Here is a 13,318-nt window from a genome sequence, read left to right on the forward strand (position 1 = left end):
TATAATTTTTGTTTTTTTATATTTGATAGTAAATTAACTCATTTAACTCACGATTTAGAGGATCTGAATTCGAATTTACATATTAAAATTCATGTAATAAATCAGGTGAGTTGAACGAACTCATTGAAGATACTAACTTACTATAAACTGAGTTGAGGAGTTGATTCATTTTAACACTCCTACCAACATTCCAGTCAAAATATTTTAATCGAAGTGAGACTAAAAGAAAAACACTAAAAAAAAGTCAAGGTCCGTGTCGGTTGCTCTAGCGATTGACCCAGATCTTAAGGGGTATGACCAGGTCCTATGTTTGAGTCCTATCAGATGCGTAAGTAGATTGATTTTATCTGTTTCGATTGCTAGTCCAAAAAGACAAGGACCAAAGGTCCATAATTCTTCAATAAAAAAACTGAAGGAATTATAGAAGAGAAGAGGGCATAGGGATCACACGGTAATGGGATCAGACGAGGTACAGTGTTTGTATATATACCTTTTGGAATCATACGCAACACTCTTGCTTCTGGAATCTTTTACGTGTACGTATGCATGCTGTATGCAGTATCTTACACGCTCATGTGCTTGAATAAATTACACATCTAAAATGATATACAATTATGTATCATGTGTGATATTAATGTAGCTGTATCGAATTAATGCATATTCACACATCGTTTTAACATTTATTTTTGATGGTACCGGTAGATCGAACAATTTATATCAGAAAAAATCTTTAAATATATACTTTTTCCGTATCACTTTAAGTGGTTTTTAAGAATTTCAAATTTTGTTTTAAAATAAGTGATGTTTTCACTTTTTTAGACAAAAATTTAATGTTGCTTAAAATTTGTAACCAATTACAAATTAAAAAAATAGTGTATTCTTTCAGAGATTGAATTAATTTTATTTAATGCTATTTTATATAATCAATTAAGATAAATTACATGAAGTTTTGTGTTTTCTTAATTTTTGTATAAAATCTTAAAACCCACTTAAAATAATACAAAAAGAATACTAAACAAACTATCAATAAAGTTAATGTCATACTAACATCGAAATACTATAAATATGCTAGTTCCAAGCGAAAATGAATTTTACACATAAGCTTTAATACTCTATTTGTTTCATATTAAGTGTCATTTTAGACTTCTGTACACAGATTAAGAAATCATTTAATTTTGTATATTTTTAATATAAAGATATCATTACTCATATACCTACTCATATTTTAATCAATAGAAAAACTAATAGAAGAATAAAATTAATAAATTATGCATTGAAATGCTAAAACGACACTTACTTTGCAACGGAAAAAAATTCTCAACAACGACACTTAATATGAAACGGAGAGAGTAATAGATTGACGGTTGTAGAATAAAACAAGAGTAGAGACAGAGCTACGAAGAGAGGGGTGTATATATGTAAAGGTCTTAGACCTGAATAATGTATAAATATAGATATTCGATAGATAGGGTCCAAACTCCAAACACACAAACAATGAATGACGAATGCTAGGGTTCCGGATGCAACGTGATTATGTCGCAAGCCGTAGTGACAGTTCATGAGAGGACAACTTTTATGTTGTTTCTTCGTCTTTCTCTTTTCTTTTTCTTTTTCTGCGCATTATTGTACCATAAGTAAATTGCATCAATCTCATTTCACACCAATATTTACATCACGGCAGTCTCTACGCAACTGCATCCAATAATTCTGAAAATTTGGCACATTAGATAGGTTAAGCATGGGAGGGTATAAAAGACTGTAATTATTTGAACAGAACATCCTAATATATTTTTATATAGGACAAAAATGTTTTAGGCATCAATATTTTAAGTTTATTGAATTTACCTAATGATTTAACTTTATACAGAACATAAAAAGTTAAAATATCATCTCTAGCTAGTGAAATACAAATTATTAAGGTGATAATCATTAGCAAAGAAGAAGCCACCTTTTTCGAATTGCAAAAGTCTCTTATCTTTTTTTTTTGTCTCATGAAACTTTCTTTCATATCTCCTTTGTCAAAAGAAAAATTTCTTTCATATGTCAAATTAGTCAAATACTACCGAGTGATCCCTTGCAAACAAAGCTTCCATGATATGTATTTTTTGGAAGTTAAAAGAAACAAATGCTGGCAGCGCTGGTATCATTCATTGCTTTCTTCCTCGAATCAATTCACTTTTAAGACACAATGATACCACTCATTTTCATCTTACGATTGGTACACCATCAATAATATTCATGCATCATACGTTCATCTTTCTTTCATATCTCAAACTAGTCAAACACTAGCGAGTGATCCCTTGCAAACAAAGCTGCCATGAAATGTTCATGTCTCGTTCACAAAATAATTTACAATCCCTATACACTGTCGTATTGTTCATATGTCTATCCGTTTACTATTTTTGCCTCTAGAAGAATTCTATAATAGCAGTGCCGGTCCAGTAAAAGTTAATGCCTAAAGCAAATATTAAACCTAATAACCCAGTAACCAAAAAATCCGCCAGTATCCAAAAAAATTCGGTTCAGTGTTTTCTTAAAAATATGATTATTTTGAAAATTCTATTTATATTACTTTATAATTAATTATCTAATATAACAGACAAATATTGATATTAACCATCTTAATTTTAAAATTTTATAATAAAAATATTGTTTCCAGGTAACAAAACATATTTAAGAACTATCTTCTTTTTAAATATTTTCTTCGACAATTTTATTACACTAATTTATAATTATTATCTAATGTAACAGATAAAACTAATATTATTAATACAAGTTTTTTAATTATATATAAAAATTCATTAAGAGTAATATTGATATCAACCAGTTTAATTTTTAACGTGAGAGTTCGAATGCCAAAAATCAATTTACAATAATAATTAAACATAAAATATGACTAAACTTAAAATTATGGGGTGTAACAAATCAGCAAATTCACTTCTCAAATAATAATATATTAATTTTTAGTTATCTAATTTTTATAAATGAATCATTGACTTTAATTATTATCTAATATAAAATATAAATCTAGTTTTATTAATATAAAATATGTTTTAGTTATATAATATACTAGTATTGACTCCATGCTCGGCAAGGAAAGATTTTTTCTTGCAAATAAACACAATTCAGTTACTATTTTTTTACTACTTAATGTATACTACTATAACTATTGAATATATATATAGACATAAATTATAAGCTCATTTCAGAAATAACTAATCCATGGACAAAAACAACTAAACTATGGAAAGTGGATTGAATATTTTATTGACATGTTAATTTGAAATTACAGTAAAAGAGTTATAATATAAGTGGATAACCATCCATTATTTTGAAGAACACATAATCATAATGATTTTTCCATGTTTCAGTTTCTTTTAACAGTTCTCTAATGTTATACTCCCTCTGTTTTTTTAAGATGTATGTTTTGGTGTTTTCACACATATTAAGAAAACACATTAATTATACATCATTTTTAGAAATTATCAAATTCCAATGCATTTTAACCAATAGTCTTTCAATAAATTCAATCAATTTTATTGAAATTTGCAATTTTTGTATAGGAAAAATAAAAAATACATCTTTGTGAAACAATTTATTTTTCTAAAACATCTATCTTTACAAAACAAAGGGAGTATATATATAAGTATACAGACGAAGAGCATTTACCTTCTTTATCAAAATGTGTTGTTCTTCTGAGTTTACAGACAGTTGCATACATTTGTGACTGACATTTGGAATACTTTCAAATTATTTTAGTGGTTATTCGTTCATAATTAACGATAAGTATCCAAATCAATTACAGAAATTATTGGAACTTTTAAAACTATTTTAACACATGATCTTGACTAAAACAGCTTAAATGGTCAAACAATAATTTAAAGCATTGAAGAGTCAAGGGCAAGGCCCTAACTCCGGGCAACAGTTTATACTCCCTCTGTTTTTTAAAGATCCATGTTCTAGGAAAAAAAAATGTTTTAAAAAAATACATTTTTTACTTTTTCAATGTATTATTTAATGAAAATCTGTTAACTTCAAAAAAAATTAATTGTGTTTATTGGATTTTTATTGGTTAAAGATTATGGAAAATTGTTATTCACAAAAATCAATGCATTTTTAATGTGATTTCTTAATATATGTGAAAAGTCTAGAATATGTATCTTTAAAAAACAGAGGGAGTACTTCATAGCAATGAAAATGCGGGCTTATCTTCATTGATCCTATGCTACGCATGAAAATTATCTTGCTTAGAAATAAAACAAAGTTTAGTTATGTATAATTAAAAGTGACATGTATATTTCGAGAACGGAGGCTTCAATGAAATCATTGATGAATTTGATCGTCTTATTGATGCAGTAGGGTGAAAAAGTTAATTTCTTTATCACTGCATGTGTATTAGACATCTGAAAAAACAAATTATGTATTGCAAAGATTGCAATAATACAAAAATATAGTTTCTAATATATACCTCTGTTAATTTTGTCATAGAATTTAATTAACCTTCATGTGGGTATTGCCTTCTCTAAGACTTCGTGTTACTCTCGCCCCTATGAGTATGACCATACATAAATCAATTTTCTTATCGAATATCTAAAACATTAAAACTATAGAAAAAAGGATCAAAGTACTATATCCACCACAGTATCTTCAAAGACGTTTTCAGTCCACTTTTTGATATAAACCTATTGTACAGTAGGAAAAAAATGTATCATTATGGAGACGCAAAATAAAATAATTGTAAAAATATGTTCAAAAAAACTTTCCCAGTTACCAGTTTGCATCAGCGTTCGTATGTTTTAAATCTTCTTCTTCTTTCATGCTTTTTGTCCTATAGTCTCTTTGATCCAATTGAATCTCTAGCAATTCATATCCACCACATCCACTCTTTCACAAACCTTCTTAACCATGTAATGCTCCGCTGAAGCTAAAATATATATACAAAGAAGGGAGATAGTGTCACTGGAAAATATGGGTTGTTGAAATGTGATTAGATATGAACGTTCGAGTCATTCCACATGGCCCCAATTATGAATTAGGATATTGAAATGAAAGAATGATCATAGGTGTTTGGTATTATTTGTTTTCGATCAGTTTGGAATTTCTCTGCTGTTTGTATAAAGAATCAGAGAGATAAAGTAATGAAAAAAACAATTATGGAAAAAGAAGAAGAAGGGTCATTGGTCGTGGCCTGTTAAAAAAAAACTTTATACAGTTCCTGTTTTTTTTCTCCTGTAAGCTTTATTTTGTTTAAATTAATTTCTTAAATTTTGCAAAAATTAATTTTGCGGAAACTATTGATCCGCCAGACGGCTTATGTTTTACTCCCTCTGTTTTTTATTGTAAGTAGTTTAAGCAAAATTTATTTATTTCAAAATATAAGTAGTTTTCATAATTTTAAATAATTTCTATCTTTATTGGTTAAGTGTAACCAATCAAATAATATTTACTTATTTATGATTGATTTAACTAAACATAATTTATACATCCAATGCTACTTTGAAAAATTAATGACTTTCTTAATATTTGTGCATTCATCTAAAACTACTTACATAAAAAACAGATGGAGTAGTATATAAAGGATAAAATTAATATCAAAGGTATCTTTAATCTTAATTGTTCTAACATTTAACGTAGAGTTCGAATTACTTTGCAAATAATAGTTTAGAAAATTAATAATTTATCGAACGTGTCAAGCATAATTTTAAATTTTTATATATTTGTTATAAAAACTAATTATATTTTTCTAAAAGTTGAAACGATTAAAGAGAGTGGCAGAGGAAAAGGCTAAAGGTGGACATGAGAGAAAACGACGGCCATGGTAGGAATGTTAGTTACAAAAGATAAGGATTTTGGGGAGACAAATTTTGTTGTGATTTCGCCAACAACAAATCTTTGCTTTTCTTGTGGAGTTAATTCAATTGCATAAACGTTTTTAGTTTGAGACTATTCGTTTTAACTGTTAAATGATTAGTAGTTCTCATAACTATATTTAATTTTTGTTAGACTCAGAATAGTCTGGATCTTTTTTTCTTTGAAAATAATTGTCCAGATCTTTGATGCATAATTTTATATTTAATTTAAAAAAGTTTTTAGTTTAAGATTATTCGTTTAAAATCATCAACAACATATTATTTGAAATATGGAACTAGTGTATACGATGGATTCATCATCCGTAAATTATCTTGTTTAGCTATCGCATCAGACTTGAAATATGCGCAATAATAATAATTTTGTTAATTATTTATTAAAAATTAGTCTATATATTTATAAATTGTTATATGGATTTTAGGTTTTTTAGTATCCAAAAATTGTTTGTAAGATCTTTTTATTTGGTCTAACAAAATTTAATTTGGGTTTTTATATTTAGTAAATTTTTAGACAAATTTTAATCTAATTTTAATTAAAATACATTCAAGTAATAGAAGTAATTTATTAATTAGTTTAATGAAGTGGAAAATAAAAACATGTTTTATAATGATTATACACGAATACATTTAATAGTTTGAAAATATGATTAATTGTTTTTATATCGAGTTAAAGTACAAATCAAAAACTTTATTAGCTATGAAAAAAGTATTATTATCTACAAATTTTTGCTTTAAAATTCTAAATTGAGATTATAAACATATTTGTAATTATGTTATTAATTTGATACTTTTATTACTGATAATCCATATAATTAATTATTATATTTAAGAGTATTATCAAAAAATTAAATTTCATAAATGAAACTGTATGTGTCACAATAATATGGAAATTATGTCACATTTTATACTCAATTATTAAATTATGTTATTATTTTTCTTTCAAAAATCAATGTGGTAGTGATATATAAACAAAATTTAAACATTTATTTTTCAAATAATATATAGGATGTTATCGAGGAGGGAAAGGCGGAAGGATGGGGCTATGGGAAAGCAAACAAAAATCCGGGGTAAATATAAAGAAAATCTAAAGTGAGGTAGAGAAAATAAAATAAAGAAAAAGAAAGAAATAGGAAAGAGGAAAGAGGCAGAAGTGGAGCTGCAAAGGCACCAGAGACAATCATTGCTGGTGAATGTGGATGGAAGCCCACTTTTTCTATAAATTATTTCCATTTTAATACCCAAATATTTGTTTTTTATTTCTTATTTTCTCTTTCCATTATGCATTATATACTCAAGTGTATACCTTTTGTATACACGAATGAGTTGGAAATAAAGCCAAGTAAAACTAATAATTTTTTATGACCGAATCTTGTGAATTATCTTTGAAAATCGCTAAATACTTATTTTTTTAGTTCTTCAGATTATACTAGAAAAATAAATATATTTTCTTTCTATTAGTTTGCTATCTTCTGATTATAATTTGTTTAACAAAGAATTTTTAGATTTTTTGTCAAGTTAATAATCTTTAATTTCAAGTATATTAATTGAGAAACTAACAGAACTATAATATTTTGTGCAACCAATGAACAATGATACGTGTTGTTATTCTCATTCGATACTAACACATCAAATTCTAATACGTTTGACTCTATTATTAACGCGTAAAACTAGTGTATTTATATAATCTTGAAAATTGAGAGGAAGAAATCCTAGGAATCCTACAGAGACTGTTTTTGTTACGCACGGTAATGTTTGAAATATGGTTCGTTATTGATGGTAAATTAGATTCAATCAAAAGATGAAAAAAAGCAGAAATAAATGAATTTTTGAGAAGGATTAATAATTTGACTTGACTAGATGTGGGATCCAATGAAGCTATGGTCACTGTCTTTAGAGAGTGAATGATGCAGAGGACACGCACGTGGAGTCTGTTTCAACCCCACTGTCTATCTCCTTTTTTTGTCAACCTATCTCCTATTTATTTCCCTAATTTCTCTCATTTCTTCTTCTTACTATTTTTATTTTACTACCTTAAAGTATTGGGTAATTGCATCAGATAACTATAAAAAGAAATTATATTAGGTATATGGAAAAGTACTGTTGATTTTTTCTAAACCCCCGAAATGCCCCTATTGCTAAACCTACTCCAGATTTTACGCTTCTCCTTGGTTAACCACACGACATAAATTTTGACAACACGGCAACGTCTCCGGTGACATGGGGTGCACCACCGGCGGGTCACCACTGAAGGCCGTGTGAATCGGTGACGGTGGCGCCGCTCCGTTGCTCGTCTCTCCTCCATGTCTCCATTCAGCTCCGCTGAACAACACCAACAAGAGCAACGATGGCTCCATGGACATCAGCTACGATGGCTACGGTGATGATCGGTGAAGAACAAGCCTCCGGTGGCGGCTAGCGATGGTGTTCATATTGTTGGATATTGACTGGATCCGATCTACCAAAACCTTCCTAATCACATCGCATTAATCAATTATTTATTTATTAAGGTTCCGTTGCCATTTTAGATGTTTCTTCAAATCATTTATGACATGAGAAAATTTTGGAGTTCTGGATCACATGTTGATGGCGTTTGAATAGTTTTCACAAAACGAGAACCTATTAGAAATGGTTAAGTTTGGTTTAGTGAAAGTTATAATAAATGGCTAATCAAATGATCGAGTAAAACAAAAACTGACAAATATTAAGCCGATTATAAATGAAGGATTTTACTTTTTCTCTGATGCCATTTCAAATTCTAGAGTTGCAAAGACTAAGAAATTGTTTTGAGTACAAAGGATCTAAAACATAAACCATAAAAACAGAGTAGAGAAGAGATGGGGATTGATCGTGAAAGAGTAGAGAAGATGGGGACAGTTGAGTAATTTTGCCTATCTTTCTCTCTCTAACTACCTAAATATCTTTTGTATTGCATGATATGCTAATAAACTTATGTTTTGTGTGTTTCCAGCCAAATTGGCCTACAGTATTTTAGTCAGCTAGATTGATTTATGGGATTATAAAACCTAAACCTTGTTACCCTGATCATCCTGAAATGTCCCACGAGACTATTAAACTATTCTTGTCATCCTTACATTTATATCATCGCATGTTAATATATTTAATATACAAATAGGAGTGGCAGATTGACTAGTCCGATCTTGATACCGTTTAAAGGATAAAATGTGCTAAATATCAACGTGATCCCTAACTTAAAGAGTTTTGAGTTGATCATGAGCTTACCAGAATGTCTGCGGTCGAAAAATGGTTGTTGAAAATGTTAGAATGAAATAAATGTTGATTAGTCTTAATATCGTGATCTCTGTGTGATGTATTTTCTTTGATTTAAGTTAAACCATTTAACTAATTAGCTGATGAAACTCATAAACTCAATTATTACAAAACAAAAAATGCACAGTATTATTTGATATCATAACATAATCTTTGTTGTCCACTTTTTGAAAAAACGAAATTTAAAGGGCAAGTCTCTGAACTTCCATGGAGATTTTATGTAAACAATAAAAGGCCAGTATACATATGAACTGTCTTTTTTTCTACATATGAACTGTCTATATGTTGAATAATCATCACATAAGAAAGGAATCTTCTTCATCACTACTTATAAAATTTCACCAAAATAATTTTCTAAATATATAGTGCTACATCTTTTAGCGACAATTGTATGTCAGTGAGAGTGAGATAAAACCTATGGTGGAAACAATACAGAAGCAACGCAAAATTGCTTTTCTAAATATATATGTATATATAATTTAATTTGGGTATAACTACATGGTTTTGTAGATAACAAACTCGAAAGTCTGGTTACAAAAAAAAAACAAACTCGAAAGTCGGTCAAGAGACGCATACATAAAGAAAACTATATGTTTCATAAAAAAACAGTTGGATTCTATCATGTGGATCTCGTGATCTACCATAGAGCCATGGATTAATCACTGTCAATAATAATTCCATCTATTTATTATTTTCTGTCGACACGTACGTACAAAATATCGTCTATGTAACTTCTGAGTTCTTTTGTTCTGAATCGCTGATTTTTTCGCTAGCTGTGGATTTAATTTTACGATCGATTGAAAGTTAACAGCAACGACAAAACTGACGTAGCATTTTTATTTATTGGAAAGAACAAAAATTGAGTGTTCAAGTTGGGTTGTATTATTATGAAATCTATATATCAAATGCAATATATACGAATTTCCTTTATCTCATTCATCTCGATCACTGTAAAAAATAAAAACCTTATTATTTGAATAACTGTACAGAATGAAAAATACGTCTCCCATCTTTTATTTCCATAAATAACGAAAATTCTCACAGGGAATATTTTAGAATGTAAATAAAACTCCAAATATAAGAACACAAAGATATAAAGCAAAGAAGAAAATAAAGTCCATGTTTCATATTCATTGCTTTAACCTTCTCTCTCTCTCTCTCTCTCTTCTCTAACTCAGACACAGACACAGCTAAGCTTCCCATCTGAAAGGAGTTTCATGTCCTTAAGGACCATAACCTCTCTCCATCTCTAGCAACAAAAACAAAGATGATAGAGAGAGAAACTATGTCTCACATAAAGATATAACAGAGACAGTAGTCCCACTTCCCCACCACAACCCATCTTCGATCATCATCATCATCAAATGGATCCGGATCATAACCATAATCATCACAGACCAAACTTCCCTCTCCAGCTTCTTGATTCTTCTTCCTCCTCTTCCACTTCCTTAGCCATCATCCCATCAGCTTCTTCTTCCGAACCTAACTCCGACCCTAACGCTCTCTCCAAGAAACCACCTCCTAAGCGAACCTCAACAAAGGACAGACACACCAAAGTAGAAGGCCGAGGCCGTAGGATCCGTATGCCCGCCATGTGCGCAGCACGTGTCTTTCAGCTCACACGTGAGCTAGGTCATAAATCCGACGGCGAAACCATCGAGTGGCTTCTACAGCAAGCTGAACCGGCGGTTATAGCCGCTACAGGGACTGGAACCATACCGGCTAACTTCACTTCTCTTAATATCTCACTTCGTAGCTCAAGATCTTCTCTCTCTGCTGCTCATCTTCGTACAACTCCGAGCAGCTACTACTTTCATTCGCCTAATATGGCTCATCATCATCAGGTGCGTCCCAAGAACGAGTCACATTCTTCTTCTTCTTCTTCACAGCTTTTAGATCACAACCAAATGGGAAACTATTTAGTACAATCAACGGCTGGATCTTTAGCTACGAGTCAGACTCCTGCTACGGCACCGTTTTGGAGTAGTGGTGATAATACGCAGAATCTATGGGCTTTTAATATCAACCCTCATCATTCCGCTGACGTTTACAACACAAACGGTGGTGGTGGTGGTGGTGGTGGTGGAGGAGGAGCAGGAGTACATCTCATGAATTTTGCAGCTCCCATTGCTTTGTTTTCCGGACAGCCTTTGCCGTCTGGTTACGGAGGAGGAGGTGGGGAACAAAACCATTATGGAGTTTTAGGGGCGTTGAACGCGGCTTACCGGCCGGTTCAGGAGACGGCGAACCAGCAAAACCGCGACGGAGATCATCATCACAGCCATCAAGAAGATGGAAGCACAAGTCATCATTCCTAGACGATAAAACACACACAAACAATATATCTGTGAGATTCGTTGTTATTTTTTTTTTTTTTTTGGTTTTTAAATTCCGATCGGGTTTCATTCTTCTTTTATTAATGTATTAAGACGAGCATGATTAATTCGATGTATCTTAGTATGTGGTTTCTGCAACCAGGGTTTGGTTTTGTTTTTTCCCAAAGTTTGTGGCGTAGTATTTTTCTTGTGAAATGTTTTCTCTACACTCTTGAGTGTGAAGAGTTTTCTAATGAGACATAATACTTGGTTAGGTTTTTGAACAATTATTTTATATATGTATAAGTACTATTAATCAATAAGCAAATTTCTCACGCCAAATTATGAGATATATTCCATTTTGTTCATGTCTCAAAGAGGTACATATGCATAATGATTTATCCTTGTTCTATTAATCTACTATATACATTTCGGTGTGGATCAAATCTTGATATGCTCAATATTGACTGGTCTATTGATGTTTGATGGTATCTATACCAAGATACTGTTGATATATATAGTAGAGAAGTCATATAATTCCACTCTTTAAAATGTGATTGTTTTGGTTATTACAATGTGTTGACGAGGGGATGTATTTAGATAAGATGCCATATCAATGCCAGTAGGTCTTTCTATGAAAAGGCATGGGAAACGTTTTATTTCTTCATTTTATATCATTTTGCAATATAGTTACTATCTATAATGGATACACAATAAGTTTTTTTTTTGCTAAAAATACACAATAAGTTGATGATGTAAATTAACCCGGAAATTATCATTATACAGAATAAATATAAAATAGTATATGTATAATACGTAATACCCATAATAGCTGCATCTTGGATCGGCCTATGTTATTAGATTTATTTAATTATTATTACATGTATATACGGTATTATCATGCATGGGTTTACATAAAACGAACTTATAACGAAATGTGTATATAATTCAGATATACATCAACGAACATGGGAATTGATATGTTAGCAATTTTAAAATAATACCACACATACTCATATATAAAACTAGCATGTAACAGAAACAAATTATTGTTCTATATAAATACTATAAATATTTTAACTCGAAATATAAAAATAATATTGGAAACTTCTATAGATCATAGCCATACCTCATCCATATTCTATGCCAATGGATTAATCTGAAAATCAAAGCATATGTCAAGCATTTTTCTTTTATAACCGTTGATATCAAGCATTTTTAAAGGAATATAATTCTAGCGGAGCTCAATAGCAGATAAATCAGCAGAGTTTGACGGTAATCAATAATAGAAAAGAATGTAGGCTAGGCACCGATGATCTCATGAATCTTCTTTGATTATTTGTATTATTTTAGTTCACGTATTACTTTATAGATAATCAATAAGATACGAGTCATGACCGATCAATGTTTTTGGGTCGCCGTCTTATTCTATAATGAAAAGAAATCTGTAAAAGAAATAAAAAATGGAAAGGGCACAAGGAGCAGTATCTGGCATTGGCATATAGGTCCAGTTATTTAATTACTCTAAAGCATGCTTAAAATATACATTTTTGGATCTACGTAGTTAAATAATGTAGAAATAAGTTAAGCCAAAAAGAATGTAGAAATAATCTCGTATAGAAAGTGTATTCATGATGTGATATCGATACGTTGTTTTTGATCTGGAAAGATTAGATGATCATCATTCCATCACTTCACTAATACAATCATATAAATATAGAATAACGTTAACAAAAATATAGTAAGAGGGTAAATAAGCATATATGAAATTCTCGGCTAACTTCTACATTTTTAAAATTGTTTTTCCAATAACAAAACCTTCTTTTATTAATTTACTAGGATTGGCCC

At 30.2% G+C, this 13,318-nt stretch overlaps 1 protein-coding gene across 1 annotated transcript; it reads left to right on the forward strand.

The window, feature by feature from the left end:
• Positions 1-10,268: 10,268 nt before the first annotated feature.
• LOC108814369 (transcription factor TCP15-like) lies at positions 10,269-11,744 on the forward strand. Its single transcript, XM_018586924.2, has one exon. It carries the CDS (start codon positions 10,520-10,522, stop codon positions 11,471-11,473), a length of 954 nt encoding a protein of 317 aa, XP_018442426.1. The 5' UTR covers positions 10,269-10,519; the 3' UTR covers positions 11,474-11,744.
• Positions 11,745-13,318: the final 1,574 nt, after the last annotated feature.

This window comes from Raphanus sativus, chromosome 7, assembly GCF_000801105.2.
Source record: "Raphanus sativus cultivar WK10039 chromosome 7, ASM80110v3, whole genome shotgun sequence".
NCBI classification, from domain to species: Eukaryota; Viridiplantae; Streptophyta; class Magnoliopsida; order Brassicales; family Brassicaceae; genus Raphanus; species Raphanus sativus.

Coding starts and splice junctions, on each gene's coding strand:
- LOC108814369 (XM_018586924.2), top strand. CDS start 10,520: ATGGATCCGGATCATAACCATAATCATCACAGACCAAACTTCCCTCTC.